Source organism: Opisthorchis viverrini, assembly GCF_000715545.1.
Source record: "Opisthorchis viverrini unplaced genomic scaffold opera_v5_548, whole genome shotgun sequence".
Classification (NCBI taxonomy): Eukaryota; Metazoa; Platyhelminthes; class Trematoda; order Opisthorchiida; family Opisthorchiidae; genus Opisthorchis; species Opisthorchis viverrini.
Genome location: NW_008752199.1, coordinates 90,748 through 110,503, shown reverse-complemented (window position 1 = coordinate 110,503; position 19,756 = coordinate 90,748). Strand labels below are relative to the sequence as shown.

At 40.1% G+C, this 19,756-nt stretch overlaps 2 protein-coding genes across 2 annotated transcripts in view; both read right to left on the bottom strand.

Moving 5' to 3' along the window:
• The window catches only part of T265_11630 (hypothetical protein), a gene marked incomplete at both ends in the record, with an annotated part of 42,057 nt that extends 28,061 nt beyond the window's left edge, over positions 1–13,996 (bottom strand). The window contains 5 exons of the mRNA XM_009178334.1: positions 2,197–2,334; positions 7,858–8,207; positions 10,104–10,371; positions 11,761–12,039; positions 13,976–13,996. Coding sequence (XP_009176598.1) covers positions 2,197–2,334; positions 7,858–8,207; positions 10,104–10,371; positions 11,761–12,039; positions 13,976–13,996 — 1,056 coding nt within the window. The remainder of the gene's footprint in view (positions 1–2,196; positions 2,335–7,857; positions 8,208–10,103; positions 10,372–11,760; positions 12,040–13,975) is intronic.
• Positions 13,997–17,620: 3,624 nt separating this feature from the next.
• Positions 17,621–19,200, bottom strand: T265_11629 (hypothetical protein; the record flags this gene model as incomplete). Its single annotated transcript, XM_009178333.1, has 3 exons — positions 17,621–17,883; positions 18,805–19,042; positions 19,087–19,200. 3 exons carry the CDS (start codon positions 19,198–19,200, stop codon positions 17,621–17,623), a joined length of 615 nt encoding a protein of 204 aa, XP_009176597.1.
• Positions 19,201–19,756: the final 556 nt, after the last annotated feature.

Sequence of the window (19,756 nt, the reverse complement as noted above, 5' to 3'; positions counted from 1 at the left end):
AACATATATATATACATGTCCGTCACCACCGCCAAAGCCTAGAAGAGGCTTGAGGAGTTCGTCAGTAAACGCTGCTGTGGTAGATTGCCGGCTTGCTCATTTGTTGTCGTTGCTAACGCAGATTTACTTTGCATTCATTGCAATATATTACTGAATACTGTTTTTAGTTCTGTTTGGCGTATTTTATATATGAATATTCTAATTCAAATTCGCAGATGACCCACCCCAGCACCCTGGTAATTCCGGAATGTTGAACGTGAAACGGTTTTAGAAGTAGCTCTCTGTAACCAAGGCTGTACAGACCAAGCTGAATAACAGCGACCACTGACTAGCCTTATGTGCGGGTCCAGAACACATTTAATCAGCACTGACCAAACCGTTTTTCGTAAGCTCTGCGTCTGAATTTTTCGTGCAGACCAGAGCAACCTACATGTTATTATCTATTGTGTGGCTGCGGCATTTTGGCTGACTTTGCTGTGACAGGCGGATGCAGCCCCCCATATGTATCTGTGCTGTATCCACATTAATGTATGTATTCCTCTGTTATTCAGTGGAATACACGGATGACAGCGGTACCTCAATGATAAGCGCGTAACTAGTACCGGCACCATCATGCCGTTATTCCGTCATGTTTAGGCTAGCTGATGGTTTGCAGAAGGCTTCTGTACATTAGCCTTTAATTGTTATTCCCTTGTGTCCACATCAGCTCAATGAGCTTGCGTGCAGCATTACTTCGGCTCAGTCTGTACCGTCCGTGGCACTCTTGCTATGTGCAGCCGCCCCGCGCTTTGACTACTGTGGATTAAAAAGTTCGATTTGGGTGCCAGCTACTCACTATATATATGTGATGAAAATCAAATAACCAACAGCAAATCTCAGCTGCAGTCCACATACAGAACTTCCACAAATCAGCCATTCAGACAGCCTCCCAGATGCTGAGAGGGTGTCGATAGATTATCCCGACTATTGGCTTCTTAGAAAGATAATGAAAGCATCCTTATTAGGTTATCCAAGTGCGTATCGCTGACACTGATTGAAGAGCACGGCGGTAAAAAGGATTCACAAATACTATTTGCGTAAATTTTGGCAAATCGCGAGGTGCATTGAAAAGGGCACAGTGGTGATCTACTGAACATCAGGACATATGGATCGATGAAAAATGAGTTCTTCAAAATAGGCATACCTAGAGATCAAGGTTGCCAAATCGTTAAAGGTGGAGACAAAAACGGAAACGGTTTTTCAAAATCTAAAAAACAATAAGCATCCTTTACAACAAACTTGTAAGTAAGAGTGGCAGTTACTTTTCGCGAAACGAATCACCTCTTTAAAAGGATTAATTTAGTCACACCCCCACTGGTATGAATCACAGTACACACAAAAGTACCAGAAAAAAACAGTTAATTTAGAAGACCCAAGTATTGACAAACATTGTGAGAAGTACCGGATGGTAACGAAATTTCTTTTGATTGACGCAAGTGGCACTGATTCAGTTCCGTCACAAGGGCCATCCCTGAATGAATATATCTGAGTACAACCCAAGAGTTTCTACCATAGTGAATTTGCGTACACTACCTTCATGAGTGGCAAATATGTATTGAAGAAATGGGATGACTTCTGCTCAGTGTAAGCTGATTCACGGGCTTGACGGTTTATAAAAAAGTGAAATAATCATATCTCGATATGCTACCTGGAGCATTTGGCAAGTAAGAATGTGTTGGTAACTCCACTCAGTTTATTACTGTCTCATGAGCATTCAAGTTTGTTGTCCAGTGACGTCTAGCCAGCTAGAAATTGAGTCTCTATTCATCAACACATAGTTTTCCACAGAATACGGTACAATGCATAATAATTAGGACAGTTTACCGTTAATGCTCACTACAACGCTTCACCTTAAAGACTAAGGATAAAAACTCAAGCTGGAATTGAATTTCTGTAATTATGTTCTAGTAAGGCGGATATGGAATGACGTTGAGTCGCAAATTCATGCGAATGATCCAACTTAACAACTATAGTCTTATTATATCACTTTGTTCTCTCAAAGTGATTAATTTCTGACAAAAATACTCAAATTGGTATCCTTTCGTGCTGCCCAAAACTCACATTCTTCGAGTGCTAGGGTGCCTATTCTTCTGGCAACCATACATTAAAGTACACAGTCAAAATATGTTATACCACAGAAAACTAATATTAACAAACCGCGATTTGAAGTCGATGCTCCTCCGTCATTCGTGCTTTTATATTTTCTGTCTCATGGATTAACACTGTCAGTTCCTTGTTCGCTTTGGAAATGCTTTCTCGGTGAGCTTCCTCTGACTGCAAGTTTTTCTCTTGTTCCTAAAGTGTAAGAAATCGAGGTGAAGCATGTGGAAGACTGTTGTGAAAAGTGTTCGTCAGGCAAAATATGACTGCGTCCACGAATGACATTGAAGGTTTATGAAAATTTCCAACACTGCTGTTGGAATTTAATTAACATCGGAGGCAGCTTGTTTAAATATTCTATATTTAATGGTGCTGGATAGTTTCAACTTGGCACTGCATGTAATATTTCCGCCATTAAGTACGGAGGAAGACGGTTCTCACGAATTACGTCCAGGCAAACTTTTTTCAAGAGACTGCTCACTATGCTGTGGCAGATTATTCTTAAATACTGCGGAACTTACAGTTACCCCTTATAAGCCACCTCCATATTAAACCGCCACAGTTTGGTGGAGCACTTCAAAGATGTGATGGGCTTGGGTGAATGAGAGAAAATGGCTAGGTATTTTGATAGCGCATGGAAGAGGGTAATGAAGCGAAACTAAGAGGAATGCTTATGTCAGATGACTGGATTAAAATTGCTATAGCTGTTCACCAAACTCTCACGTCAGTATATCGCGAGGGAGACATGGGAACTAAACTAGTGACCGCGATTCACTGACTTGCTGTTCTTTACAAATTCATGGCCATCACTGCAGGAATCTCAAGTTGTCAATACCATTTGATGACTTCTTCGATGTCTCTCTGCTCACTAACTAAGTGGGTGTAGAGGTCGAGCCTCTCTGATTTTCAAAATACATGGTAACTTGGTATTGTGACGAGCGTTTCAGAACAAAACTTGGGTTGTACTGAAATAATTTAGACATTCTGCTACCATGCTGGGGTAACAGTCATTCACTTAGGCTGTATGATCTAATTATGTGGCAGCTGCATCTATCACACAAATTCGAGATTCCTGTTTCACTAGGAAAAATGAAAATGATTAATCGGTTAGGCTCATCCCAGCCTAGAATACCATGAAAGTTTACAAAAAAATCAGCAGGATGCTCATGGAAACTGATGTTTTATTGGGACAGTTTAGTGCGTTTTTCACTTTTCTGGTCAGACTTCAAAGTTTCAGTGGTACGATTTGCGTTTGCAACATTCAGTTTCCCCTGGAATAGGGACCACTCATGAAGTGAAGATAGCTGCAGCACAGTTACACAGCATTTGGAGAAATTGGCCTTCGTTGAGGGGCTACGATGATTCATAAACCCTTTAAGGGAGCGAAATGATTACCTGATAAGTGGGGACAAGCAAAACTACATTTACCCATAAATGTGAGGCAGCTGAACAACCCCACGTAAAAGAGCACACAGTACAGCAGGGCAAAGATCTGGTTCGTAAGAAAGTTTTCACAGTACAAAGAACATTCTCTTGGTGGTTGTTAACGTTGATATTTATGCAAAGGACTATGTGTATCAACGTTGACAGTTGTATCCTTGTTGTGAACTTCAAGCTGATGGTGAAGTCCATCACCACCAGCACCTTCGTGAATAGCCACTTAAGGAGAAACCGCTTTTTTTTCCGCGCCAGTCAGTATTAACTTTGAAGACAGTGACAATACCGGGATTCTCCGTCTGTAATGATGCAGTGAAGTCGACTATTCTCATTTATTCATAGTCACACTACTCTCCTTTGAACAGCCGTCCTCCTGTTCTAGCGTAATTATTCCGGTGAGTCCACACCAAAGGAGAACAGTGGACTCGAATCTCGCTCTTGAGGAGCTCATCAGCAGTGCGTATCCAGTGGTCGTGCCGGGATTTAAATCCCGAAAACCTGACATGCGAGGCGAGGTGTAACCACTACTCTACCAACGCACGTTGGACGCGTCTGAACAGGCGAATGTGTTCACGCTTGAGTGATGTGATTGGTGTGCCCGACTCATCGAACGAAAACCCAGTAACTGTCCTGGTTGTGACGATCGATTGACCCGCCAGTCAGGACTTCCCAGTCGGCGCTCAGTATTCGCACAATGGAATTGAATTTTCGAAAGTTATGACTTGTCTCTGATGGACTGAAGCAATCGGGCAATTGAGTCGAGAGTACCAGTCCAAATTTTTGAGCCCCATTTAGTCATCCCGGGGTCTCAGTGATGCTGGGAAATCATCCCACATGACTTTTCAGCCAGAGGCATGGTTGCTTCAGTGAACAATGAAATTTGGTAAGGTGCAAAAATAAAATGGTAGATTAAAACGGTTTTCGGTTTGAGCTCATTCGCAACAAAATACGACATTTTGGCACAGATAGTTTTACTGCACTTGTAGAGGTTTTGCAGCTGAGAGCATTGTGCAGATAATGGGCACCCTTCCCAGTCATGTAGCGTGACACACGCTTGAAACCCACTGGGAAGCTTTTCTCAACTTATTCTCATTTAACCGCAACCGACTAAACTGTCTACCAGCCTGTTCCGGATACTCCAGTAACGAACCATCCTTTTGAAAAGAATGTAAAGAGTAAAGGTCGTTCCGTCATGTAAGATCACGTTTGTCAATACTGCTAGTATTACTGTACCTTTATCAAATTATTCTTGCGTCCCAGCGTTACCTTTTGTAGGTATCGGAAATGTACAGAAGCTTTTTCCCTACTCTATTATGATGGCCAGCATTTTCTGGCTACCAAAATTATCAGTTATTTTTGCAAAGCAATTTTTTTCTAAGCTACTACTAAAAGTCATCCTGATGACCCAACACACTCTGATAGCATAACTATCAAGCTCTGTTCTTTATTTTCCTCAAAAAGCTGATAATTCCTAACATACGTCTGTACCTTATTCAGGGCTTTCGTGACTATTTGCCGGGGCTGTTTCTGCTCCAGTTTTGGGTGGATATTGACAAAATGCTTTCTATCAACCGTAAAATAAGCAATTACAAGATTCAGATCACCGATCAGTTTCAGCGTCCAACAAAAGAGGCATTCACACTGCCGAATTGGTTATCGTTTTTTAAGAAACCGCTCCTTCTGAGAGCCTTCTGAGAGCAGGGATTGGTTGCTGAATAGAAAGACTCCGCTCTCAAGCTACAAACAGTTAAAATATTGTATATAGTTCAGAGCTAGAACACAATTAGCCGTAATTGCGGACGTGTTTTATCCATGTTTTGCTTGTCTGCTATCTAGCTTAACACTGATGTGTAGCGTATCAGTAAGCATGTGACACCTCAATAAAAATCAAGGCAATAAAAAAAGGCGAGACAAAAATTAACAAAACCACACATATACTACATACCGGATTTGGAGGTGATGGTAATAGGATCAGTGCAAGAATGCTTAAAATGACCTAACATATCACCCGGAGGCACCACCCTAAATTGCATTTATGTTCACCTTTGGAATTGCCGAAGACCTCTGAAGAACACGTAGCACCATTTGAGAACGCAGTAACAGACAGTCGCCAAACAAACAGTAGTTATATTGAGCTAGCGTTTAGTAGGGACATCTGTCTGAGGATGACCGATGTGACGGCATAGGGATTATATATACTTGTGCTTTGTTGATTCACGAGTGTTTTCGCAGAGAAAGAACCAGACCTGGGCGCATTTGCGATAGTGACTTACGCACCCATGCTCCAAATACGTCTGCGTTGCCCCCTTCTCTAGTTTTGTGGTTTTACTAAGTTTGTCACAACCAAATTTGCACAAGTTAATGAAGTTTCACTAAGAGAAACGGCTTTTTAGTTAAACTAATTGCTATTGATGTGTGTCTAAGACAGAAATAAAGCTCAAGGCTTCTGTTTTATCTTCTTTGACTGATTTCCTCCTAATTCTGGCTAACCAAGCTTTACTTCATTAATTACAGTTACAAAAAGAGACTACCCTTTTTTCACATTCCATTCCATTCGTTCTAGTAAACACAACTAGCCATATTTTTTTTAAATTTACTTAAAAGCGACCAAATGAGGAAGCGCGGACTACAGTTTAGCGATCTTTCGCAACCAAGATCACCCGGTTGCATTTGCTTTGCCGTTGGTTTGTTATAAACTTTGGCCAAATTCCTTGAGAAAAACTGAGGCATCAATTCGCTATATCAAAGTAGAACAATGTTCCAAAGAATCGGAAGAATAGATACATCTTCTAAGACAAAATGCACTAGTGATATGATAATAATATCAGGAAATGATTCGCACAGCGTTTTGGAAAGATTAATTGAATTTCACCGACAACACACCATTAACTTTTCCCGGTAGATCCGTTCTTTTACGTATCACTTTCTGCCCATTTCATAGACCGCATGTGGATTCCCGTGGAGTTTTAATTAACTTTGCATGTATGCCCTTCAATAGTTAAATGATATCTCGAAGTATCATACTTTTGTACCCACATACTAACAAGGGGTAGTACCGTATATCGGTTGCACCGAAAGGCTATTATCGTTGTAATCGGAAACGAATTTGTCATGCTTTTGTCGAGCTTACCGAAAACAAGGCCTCCAGTTTCCCACACTTCAGGTTTTCTAGTCATTATTTGCTGATCAACGGTGCGAAATACTTCATAATAAAAGAAATCTCTTCGACACCACGCTCCGAGTGATTTTTCAAGTATAGAGTAGTGCTGTAAATTAAAAATTTGGTTGTTACGAAACAACCTCCTAGGTTTGTGACGTTGGCCTAAACCAACTAAAATCTAAGTTGATTGTTGTGCACGCTGTGTCTGCGATGTTACCAAACATCCTGTAGCAGCCGTTTCTTTTTAATTGAGTTCAGTAGCTCGCTGTCTGCACCAGCAATCCTCGTTTTCCGGTACAATACCTGGTCACTGACTCAGTTTCGATCAGCAAATACGCACTTCTTTTTTTGGGCACGGTGCCACTCTGACAGGGGACAACTAAAACAGACAGATGGACTGTTTTACCAACCACTGAATCCTTCTGTAATGTTGCAGGACATTAGAAGCTGTGATGGACTCATCAGATTTTACTCATTAGGGGATTAAGGTGATACTGTCTCCATTCCCACCCTGGACGTCATTTATTTTGCACTAGATTTCATGCTGTTGCATGTTACGTGTGAGCACCCGTGTTCAAAAGTGAATTTTGCGTACTGCGTATCGACTTCCGTCCCAACCTAACAAATAATCCTTCAGCTCTTTCAAGTCTTATTCGACTTATCATTGGTTTGTGAGCGTTATGCAAGGTGTGGCGTGTATTTTGGTTGGTTCAGCTACTTTTCCTATCTGTCTGGCACCACATAGTGGTTTACTACGGTTATCAGGGCACCTTGTTTACTCCGGAAGATTAGAGCCTCTCACTAATAGTCCCTTCTCCAACTCTCATGATACTTCCAGCTAAAAGCTGGTTACGATTTTATTCGGAAAAAACAGGACGGCTTCCTTAGCTACACACAAACTATTACTGCTAAGGCTTTTTCTACCAGAAATAAGGGCGATTTTCAAATAGTACCATTCAAAATGGCAGCTCTTAGATGCATCGTCGGCTGCCTGATAACAATCTCGTTGTTATTATTCCAAGGCATGGTTATAACTGTGCATCAATATAGAAGGATGAATTCCTGTTAACATGCGATATATCTGGGGGGTTGTCCACCATAGCCATAGGTGGGCAACTCACCTCATTCACAAGATCTGTCAGCCTAGAAATCTCGACTTTCAAATTTTCCAGAGCTTGTTCATACACACTTTCCAGCTTCTGCACGCGCGCCTCATACATTTCTTTCTCTTCACTCAAAATTGTTTGCCATTTCTTGGTCACATCAGCTTCGGTTTTCTCCTTCATCTCGTGCAAATGATTTTCAAAAGTCTTCTTCAACTGCATCAAATCATGTGTGACTACCTTGGCCTGCTCCCCGAGAGTATTGATCAAGACGTCTTTGTGAGCCAACACGTCATCCTTGGATTTCAGTTCGTTTGAAAGACGATTGATGGTCTCCGCATAAGTTGCACTTACTTGGTTCTTGTTTTCTTTGAAAAAAATGCATAAAAATTTTCCATATGATGGAAATAATCAATATAACTTGCTAGCTTTGAGAGAAAATGGATGGAAATGCACATTCAAATCGCGTCATGGAAAACTGACGAACTGATTCGCTAATGGCTGGGATTTCTTCTAGAGGATATTTACTTAATCGTTTTAGCTAACTTACTGTGAACCCAATTTTACATACACTATATTTCAAACGTTTTCATATTTTGTTTTCAATTGACTTCTAAAATACTAAAAGCAGGGCTTTCGTTATTCAGGTAGTAAATAAGAATGTGAGTGAATCCTTTTTAATCCATAAACCTTGGGCAGCTTAGCTAATAGAGTGCAGCACTCGTAACCTTGTACAGCTTTGTTACCCACTTGAATTCAGGCAGCCATCTGATAAATAAATTGCGTGTCGTGCTGTTCGCGCCACGTTAAACTTTCTACAATTGTTACAGTTGGGTAAAAGCAGAGCCACTCTGGGACGACTGCTGACAGCACCCAGTAAAATATAGCCGTATGACATTTTGGTTGCCGAAAATAGCTAACTTAACATAAGCAATCGATCCTCTTTCACTCAGTTAAAACAAAGCGAAGAAACGTGTGATGAGATGCAAGCATTTTGACGATACTGGTCGGTCGTACATAGTCACGTATTCAAAAAAAAAAGATTTTCAAACGCGCTCATCTGGAGTTGAAAGAGGCGTGATAAGCAGTTTAAAATTAATCACTGGTCACATTCACAACCAATTGATCACTCCAGATAAAGCCCTTCCGGCTGTAGGTTCCTACACAATCAGCTGGAAGTTAAATCATGAATGATGCCAACTTGCGCTGCCCGTGGATAAGAGGAACTATAACACTTGAGTGCGCCTAATTGTCTTAAATAGTAAAATACTAGAAAAGTTTGCTTCTGGCAAGTAGTCACCAGAGCAAGAAGCTGCTTCCACGTCCCCTATTAGGGTTTTATATTGCACGGGCCGCCTGATCATACTATACTGTCAAATTACACAATTTTCATCAGATTTTACTGCCATTTAATGGAACCGAGCTTCGAACGACATTTACGTCTGGGCAATATCTAAATCACCAGACTTATTTTGCCACCCTCTTAAAAAGCGCTTAGTTTGGAGCACTACCACCCACATTTTCGGTCAATTTACCTCGTTTGCAATCATATTTGCACAACCTGGCCACATAACCACATTTATGTCCAAGGACCCATAGTTCAGCATGGCTGTCAAAAAAGTCAACAGGTGAAAAAATCTGAAAATTAACAGACAAACAAATGGGATTTGTAGTCACTTTAGGGGAGCTTGACACCGGAAAATTGATCGTTAAAGAGATAAAATGGGAAGTTGTGAGAATTAGGTTCCGCACGTACATCAGTATAACCAGACGAACTAGAAATCCAGAATTCAGTGCAGCGTAACAAGTCGCACGTATGTATTCGAATTGGCGTCTACGTATAGCATATGGAATATTAAAACAAGAGAATAGAGCAAGGACTATAGTATCAATCATGTTGATTACAGTAATCAACCACCGCTACGCGACTTCTATGTTACCTTTTGGAGAAGGATTCACACTCTTGAGATCAAGTATTTTTACATATCTTTTTTCATGAAAAGAGATGGTGACCGGACGAAACATATCATCTCTTGAGTCTCATTGTTTCATCCGATGAACAAAGCAGTTTAGCATTTCCACCTGCTGAAATTCATCCAAGCACACTCTCTAATTATTAAAAAGCAGTTGGGTTCTTCATCCCTAATAATCATTGATGCTTCGCACAAAAATGAAACTTCCGCCCGGTGTGGTTTTCAGAAACCCGATCATACCTTGCATGAAGGTGTTCTGGCAATTCCTGTTTTCATAAACTTGCAACATACCTTCTTTTTCTCGCATGAGCTCTTCGTTCACACGCACAGCCTCTTCAAGTTTCAGCTTCAGTCCGTCATTTTCCAACAGCAGTGTGTCCATGGCGATAGAATTGTGTGAGTTAAGCGTCATATTTGCATCTTCAAGTTTATACTGACACAGAGCTAACTCGGTTGTTGCTTCTTGTAACGATTTTTCAAGAGGCCGAATTTTGATCTCATCAGCCTCTTTCGTTTTCTTTTGTTCAAACGTCATTTCCAAAAGTCTTGTGTCATACAACTAAAATAAGACAGGTATAACTGTCGTTATATCTTTGAACCATAGATTTCTCAAATTTTAAAACTTGCAAAGCAGACCGCGATTAAATAAGAAACACATTTCGACTGTTTACCTTCTTGGTTCCATTAGCACTAGTACATTAGGCCAGCCCGGTATCCGCTTGCCAGTTACACTTCCATAAAAGCGGTATAATAATAATAAATCTTGTTTGGTTTCATTTCCTCCCTGATTGAAACTTTTTTTCACTCTGAAACTGACAAAGTGATTCGGCAAAACTCATAAAACTTAGGGAAGATAAATGGCCTTCTGGGGTTGATGAGATGAAGGCCTGCCTTCTATTTTAGATTAGTTATCTTAACATGGAAAAACAAGGAAATGTAATTTAAAGAAGAAACTTGTTGAAAAGACAAGAGGCTTCACTTTAGAGCACTTGTTAACCCATCAGTCCCTAGGACTAAGCTGACACTCAAATAAAGACACCCATGGCCGTTGGTTTGTTCTTTGGGCTGGGCAGTTCGATTGCAATCAAACTATCGACCATCTATGCTACCTGAGCTACTAAAATTCCCCTCCATAGTAAAGACGACCATGTATACAAACTAGCATCTCCATGTACGAGTCTATTGTCTCATTAACACTGGACACCGGAATGCTAAAGCATGTCTGTCTAAATACTAACCCATGAGCTTTATATCTGGCCACCTGATAAATTCAAAATGTGTACAGACGGAATTGTATCAAATTTTGTTGGAGCACTTAACCGGAAACCTGGAAATTATGAGCTGTTAATCAAACTTCTGGTTTTAAAACCGAAATTTACCTCAGGAAGGAGAATGTTTCGACAATTCAATAGTCACTGGACGTCGACCTAAACTTTAGGTCGTTGTTTGTTGTCGTTTATTTAAAAAAGGTATGAAAGCTGAGTAAGAGTACGTTAAAATGATATTCACGCTTGAGAAGTTAACACCTCAAGCTGTAAAATGGTCAAAAAAAACGTGGCCGGAAGCTGAAAGGGACTATAGTATCAATCATGTTGATTACAGTAATCAACCACCGCTACGCGACTTCTATGTTACCTTTTGGAGAAGGATTCACACTCTTGAGATCAAGTATTTTTACATATCTTTTTTCATGAAAAGAGATGGTGACCGGACGAAACATATCATCTCTTGAGTCTCATTGTTTCATCCGATGAACAAAGCAGTTTAGCATTTCCACCTGCTGAAATTCATCCAAGCACACTCTCTAATTATTAAAAAGCAGTTGGGTTCTTCATCCCTAATAATCATTGATGCTTCGCACAAAAATGAAACTTCCGCCCGGTGTGGTTTTCAGAAACCCGATCATACCTTGCATGAAGGTGTTCTGGCAATTCCTGTTTTCATAAACTTGCAACATACCTTCTTTTTCTCGCATGAGCTCTTCGTTCACACGCACAGCCTCTTCAAGTTTCAGCTTCAGTCCGTCATTTTCCAACAGCAGTGTGTCCATGGCGATAGAATTGTGTGAGTTAAGCGTCATATTTGCATCTTCAAGTTTATACTGACACAGAGCTAACTCGGTTGTTGCTTCTTGTAACGATTTTTCAAGAGGCCGAATTTTGATCTCATCAGCCTCTTTCGTTTTCTTTTGTTCAAACGTCATTTCCAAAAGTCTTGTGTCATACAACTAAAATAAGACAGGTATAACTGTCGTTATATCTTTGAACCATAGATTTCTCAAATTTTAAAACTTGCAAAGCAGACCGCGATTAAATAAGAAACACATTTCGACTGTTTACCTTCTTGGTTCCATTAGCACTAGTACATTAGGCCAGCCCGGTATCCGCTTGCCAGTTACACTTCCATAAAAGCGGTATAATAATAATAAATCTTGTTTGGTTTCATTTCCTCCCTGATTGAAACTTTTTTTCACTCTGAAACTGACAAAGTGATTCGGCAAAACTCATAAAACTTAGGGAAGATAAATGGCCTTCTGGGGTTGATGAGATGAAGGCCTGCCTTCTATTTTAGATTAGTTATCTTAACATGGAAAAACAAGGAAATGTAATTTAAAGAAGAAACTTGTTGAAAAGACAAGAGGCTTCACTTTAGAGCACTTGTTAACCCATCAGTCCCTAGGACTAAGCTGACACTCAAATAAAGACACCCATGGCCGTTGGTTTGTTCTTTGGGCTGGGCAGTTCGATTGCAATCAAACTATCGACCATCTATGCTACCTGAGCTACTAAAATTCCCCTCCATAGTAAAGACGACCATGTATACAAACTAGCATCTCCATGTACGAGTCTATTGTCTCATTAACACTGGACACCGGAATGCTAAAGCATGTCTGTCTAAATACTAACCCATGAGCTTTATATCTGGCCACCTGATAAATTCAACCCTCCATAGTAAAGACGACCATGTATACAAACTAGCATCTCCATGTACGAGTCTATTGTCTCATTAACACTGGACACCGGAATGCTAAAGCATGTCTGTCTAAATACTAACCCATGAGCTTTATATCTGGCCACCTGATAAATTCAAAATGTGTACAGACGGAATTGTATCAAATTTTGTTGGAGCACTTAACCGGAAACCTGGAAATTATGAGCTGTTAATCAAACTTCTGGTTTTAAAACCGAAATTTACCTCAGGAAGGAGAATGTTTCGACAATTCAATAGTCACTGGACGTCGACCTAAACTTTAGGTCGTTGTTTGTTGTCGTTTATTTAAAAAAGGTATGAAAGCTGAGTAAGAGTACGTTAAAATGATATTCACGCTTGAGAAGTTAACACCTCAAGCTGTAAAATGGTCAAAAAAAACGTGGCCGGAAGCTGAAAGCTCAGCAGTTGTATCCGACTTAATCGTGGTCACGAAATTCAGACTGGAAGTCTTCTGCACTCAACAGTCTGTCCAAAAAGTGGAACCAGAAAGTTCCAAGTTTCATGACAGGAGGCTTTGCGTTAGTGATTTAGAGAAAATATCTGGTGACCTCAGAGGAAGTGCGTCAATAGCCATCACCTTATTATGACACCGCTGATGTCAAGGATTTAACGCCTTCGGTCACTGAATTTTATTTGTCATTAAAAGGTTTTCGACACAGATTGTACTACCCTGAAACCCACTTTCAAGTGAGAATCAAACCCTTAGAAACCCAAAGACTGAATTTAGCACTGGAGAATGCCACGGAATGGTAGGCTTCTACCATCTAGGGGGAGCGCTCGTGAAAGTCCGGGCAATGTCTCGGTCTCCGCTTACTCGTTCTTTATCGGCGACCGAAATGTGCAGTAATACGGCAGACGTATTTCAGATAAGGCTCTCGGTGGCTTAGCTTTCTCAAGTTAAATTGTTCAAAGATTTTAAAATAAAACCTACCACAGAAAGACATACTCTACATTATTGTTTTAAACGATTTTTTTCCGGAGCAGATACGAGCAGCAGATACAAGGTACAACACTATCTGGGGATATTGACCTCTATTACGCAAATCGACAATTTCAATAAAATTTTCGCGTGTTGTGGACGTCTATGGCACTGTAGACTGCGCAACAGTTGTATGTTTTCCCTAACTCAGTGCAGACCAGTTTAAATCAGGTTGTTGCCAGAGGACAACTACTTTAGAAGTCTGGAAAATCATTTCCACTTTTTACTGTTAGTTTCAGATGCGGGGTGTCTGTAGAATATTTTAGAGTTAGGTAGTACCGTATGGTTGCCCATAGTGCGTGGTATGTTGAGTACTTTTCTCTATTTGAAGCTTGGAATGTGGAGTAGTTTGTGAAAGCGCTGATATTTACCATTCATTTTGAATAGAAGTTCATTTTAAAATAAGTCTTGAACCTATTCGCTGTTGAAGAAGACTCGCTGAGTTTTGCCATACCAGACATATCGGTATCCTCAAGTATAATCCCATCCGTCTCTCTGTTCCTGTGTATTTCCCCGCGTCCTTTCATTCACCCACTTACTTGTCTTACTGGTTTTCGCCTGGATCAACCACATAAGCCCAGAAATTTACATGCAACAAAACTGGTTAACATTTTCAATGGTTATGCCAGGTGAATATACATATACGTGTGCGTAAACTACACACCAAATGTATATGGATACTACAAATATACAATACAATACAATACAGTACAATACAATACAATACAATACAATACAATACAATACAATACAATACAATACAATACAATACAATACAATACAATACAATACAATACAATACAATACAATACAATACAATACAATACAATACAATACAATACAATACAATACAATACAATACAATACAATACAATACAATACAATACAATACAATACAATACAATACAATACAATACAATACAATACAATACAATACAATACAATACAATACAATACAATACAATACAATACAATACAATACAATACAATACAATACAATACAATACAATACAATACAATACAATACAATACAATACAATACAATACAATACAATACAATACAATACAATACAATACAATACAATACAATACAATACAATACAATACAATACAATACAATACAATACAATACAATACAATACAATACAATACAATACAATACAATACAATACAATACAATACAATACAATACAATACAATACAATACAATACAATACAATACAATACAATACAATACAATTGTGCAAGTATAACAACCCGATTTAAGACTTTGGAACGCTAAAATTACTCTTCCACAGTCTAAAAGAAGTCAGACTAGTAGGCATTCATGGCTTCGCGTTTCTCCGTACACCAAAAAGCGTTTGTCATTTGTTTCTAACACGGTTTTCTTTAATTCTGTACCCAAAAACGTGGATACGTGTAAAACAACAAAAAATGCTCTGTTATTCAAGCGGAAAAGTAAAAAATGGATTAATAAAGGTAAATAAAATCACCGACACGCTTTTAGGTGAAGAAAGCCATGCCAATATTGAAGTTGAGGCCCCCTTAACCAGAATACTGCAGTTTCGGACGCTATAATGAAGGCTTTTTGGCGGAGCACCGGAGTTTGCCATACTACTGTTTCCGACGTCGTTTTGCTGAATCCAAGTATTGCCCTGCATTTGATTGCGTTTTCTGTTTTGTTAATATTCTTCCAAATTAAAATAAATATCTTCCATTTGCTCCAATTTTGTCAACCTGGTTTTAATACTAAATTATTAAGAAAAGTAACATGCATTAAAAAGTGTTTCAAGCTAAGTCAGCAGTGTTATTTGATGTGTTACATCATCTAAAAACATACTGCGCCAGAAAACCCGGTGGTCTGGTTAGAGGTTTTGCGTGCTGGGTGAATGCTTAGCAAAGATGCTTTGTTTTTCTTGCCGTGACCCAAAGACACGTTACTATAGAGAGTTCCTCCGCCGTGAATGCAAATCACCTTTTTGGATGAGGTTGAAATAAAACTTTTGTTAGGCTACAAACGCCACTAGTTGCAGGAGCACACCAAAATCTACTGAATTTGCGTTGCCACTTTTAATCTACACTGTCTGGATGTGGTGTTATCGCATACAGCATGTGTGTGCAGAACAATCCTCACGTCTTTCCGTCGTACACTCTTTTCTCTAGTCAGTTTAAGACTTTAAGTATAATTAGATAAACTTTGTTCTCGCACGACTGGGAATTATCACTATAAACTCTGATGTTGTTGCCTCTTATAATTATGACGACGCTTGATGTCTGAACCGCCGTAAAGACAAGTAATGAAAAACATGTGAAGTCAAATCGGTATAATAGTTGTAAAAAAAACCCGTCTCATCATCCTTATCTGTCCATCGGAGCGCTTAGCGTGCCACATTTGTTTGTAAATTATCATAAGTACATGGCGAATGAATATTTAGAACGGGCATTTTTCCTCTACTAGTTTTGTACAAATTTATTACATGCAACGAAGGAGATAATAATAAATTCAAAATCGAACGACAATGCCGATAAAAACGTCTGGGTTTAGATCATGCGTGAGGCTAAAAGATACACAATAAGCGCCTAAATCTCTTCCAAACATTTTTTTCACTTTCTAGAACAAATCTAACACCACAAACGTTCTACAAGACAGGTTGACCGGAGCACGCACTGCTTTTGAGAAATAAAGGACCAGCGTTGGAAGACAAAAACGTCGGGACTGTGGGCTGGGCTGTTCCTACAGAAAACAGGAACGAGAAGAGGATAAGCTTAAAGGAGATATACGGACGGGTCGATTTAGTTGGTCGGGGCAAGGTTTTTGAGATTTAGCTACTTACGTCCAGTGTGGTGTGGCATCCTTAGGATCCTGAACTTTCTGGAATTTTGTGAGATATGCGCGATTTTCAGTGAGGATGAAACAGCTTTTCCAGATAAATAGTGTTCAATTACAGGACGAGATCTCCTTCGCAAATTTTAAAATTTCTCACCGCACTACAACAACTCATAAGTAACCCAAAGAATTAGAATCGTCTATGTGAGGAATAAATCTTGCCTCTAGGAAATCGTTACATGTCAACACATGAGCACTGATGTGATCGTCATGACCAAAAGATAGGTGACGCCTTATCCTATGTGCAAACCTATTACACTACCGATCAGCCACTTGTGCCCGGACGATTGTGCTTGAAATGTCTGGATGTTGAAACTTTGAAACTCCACAAAGCACTGTGAGGTGCACACTGCTGATGACAATTCTCAATAATAATACACAGCTGTGCGGTGCTCCTTGGACTATCAGCCTAAATTTTCTTCCATTACAGGACGATGTCTCTATTAAAACTACAGATATTTGACTGTGTAATGATGGACATCCACACTTTGCCTAGACGTTCCCAGTGTTAGAGCTGGGATCATGTTGGAAGTTAAGAAGCTCCCTGAACTGCAGTCGCCGAAAGAGAACGAGCTTCCGACTCAAAATCACCGTACCAGTGAGTGGTTTTGTTCTGATTCTGATTGCCAACCGGAAACCGCCTGGACTCCTTATTCATTTGGTGCCAGCAGTTGGTTCACCGGACATCCGGTTGGAAACCATAGTTTATTGATTGTGTGGCTTTCAGACGGAAATCAATGGAGTAGCTCGGGATATTTCATCCATATAACGATCTTAAACGTGCATTGTGAATCTGTCTTGCGTGAAAAAATCTTCCTGGCACTCTTTCTTGTAGCATCAGTCATCATCAACTCTGCCACACATTGAATGGGCGTGTGGCTGTTTATAGTTCAGAGGTGGTCTTGGTCATAATCTGTCGGGTCTTCTCGGATTGGAAACTTCCGCTTCTTCTCAGTTAATGTGTTCTTCAGAGGTAACGTTTTGTTTGGATACAACAAAGCGATCTACAAATGATCCATTAGCATTTGAAACAACAGCAGTGCCATCAGCAGACTGACATCTAGTATTGAACTCAGTATGATCTCTCCTGTCACCGGCGACACATCGATCAGGTTGAGTTCCATACCAGAGGTCTGTCAACGGTACTCCCGCTGTTTTAACTACTACTGAATCATTTGTAGAAGATCTTGTTGTATCCGAACAAAAGGTTATCTCTGAAAAACAAACTAACTGAGAGGAGGCGAAAGTTTTAATCCAGGAAGATCCGAAATATTTCGATCGAGACCACCACTGAACATTAAACAGCCACACGCTCATGGCAAAGGTAATGCACATGACTGATGCTCTGTTCATTGCTCTATTCATTATTCTCTTGTCTTAATATTCCAGATGCTGCACATATACATCAGTTCGGATACACACGTGTCACTTAAAATATGAGTGAATTGTGAATTTTTAGTTCGTCTGGTTGTACCGATATACTCGATTTCTACACTAGAGAAGTACGAAAACCGTTCTTAATTAGTTTCTTAAAATCCAGTTCACAAGCCTAAGATCATTAAAGTTTTATGAAACCAGTTGCCCATACTTGCTGAACTCTGTTCCCACAAATATAATCCCCACATTCAAGATACATTGGAGAGTCCAATCATATACTATATGTAGCTGATGCACCTGGTCTTCGGAACGTGGAAGTAACCGAGATAATCACACTAAATCGCTGGTTAGATGAACGTCCATGTGAATAGGCTGAACAGTTTAGGACGCAAACTGTGGAATGTTCTCATGAGCGCGCATAGTGTTTGGATATACACTCATTGTGGTCCCGGGGTCTTATAATTTTCAGCGGTGTTTCAGGGCCTTTGGGGATTTTGTGGTTAGGAACGGAGTAGTTTCATCTCCCTCCACTGTCCGCGGCTCACTATGAGTTGAGCGCCGTCAGTCGGGTAAAGGAGTTTATATAAGCCTTGGTAGCTCCACTTCGTGCCTGCCCAGTGGAATGTCTCCTCTTTCGGGCTAGAGCTTCCAAACCTGAATCATATAATTTAAAAGTTCGTGATACGCGGATTGACGTGTGCGATATTGTTTTAACAGAGCTTAGCTATATCATAGACAGGTCTCAGAGGGTGAAAAACGTTTTTGGTGAGATACCTCTTTTTGCATTTTTAGTTTTTCTTGCAGACTTTCCATGTTTGATGACAACTGAGATTGCTTTAAATTTGATTCATAGCTCTCTTTCGCGAAGGCCCTGTACTTTTTCAGCTTCACTTCGCTTGCTCGCTGTAGTTCTAATATTTCTTCCTTATGTAGCATTTGGAGTTCTTTCACTAAAATATCAACATCTTCCTTTTTGCAATTGAGCATATAAATAACCTAAGAAGTATAAGCATTAAGTATTTTTAGTAGTCCAAACACACCTTTGTGAGTTGTGCGATCTTTTTGGACATTCTATAATGAATATCGCCTGATTTATATGCACCTGCTTTAGCACCTACTGGTTGAGGTGCATCCCTGCTCACGAAGTCATGCATTATGAATATTTGAAAGTTTCGAACGCGTAACTATGACTAAGGTCAAATTTTGATGCGATAAGATACGTCGGAAGTATTGGACGGTTTGAAAACGAGATGACAGGAAAGAACAGGTTCACAGGACGACTAGAAGTGACAAACGATGTGCCACTTTATCTTACACGGGAAAACGAGGAGTCACATGGTCACAACACACAGGCTGCCATCGATCAAACGCCACGCTCCACCACATACTACCAACGCACTGGTGAGGTCACTCCAATTGGTGATGAAATGTTTGTAATCAAATCGTCCAGCTCAGCGAAAAAACTGGTCCGCAGAGTAACCATTCCAATAGTCAGTGCGTCGTCGAGGCTGAAAAGGAGTGAAAGCAACAGTGGAGGTCCATAATGGATGAGAATGGGTAAACATGAGAGCGAATGCGTCGAACTTTCCCTACTGGGTCCAAAAAAGAGTACAAAACAAAGCACCATTTCTACTCCAACTTCGTCAGTTCCGAAAATCCGTTTTTCTTCTCTCCACCATATCGGAGCGTGAAGGCTGTATCGGGTTGTGC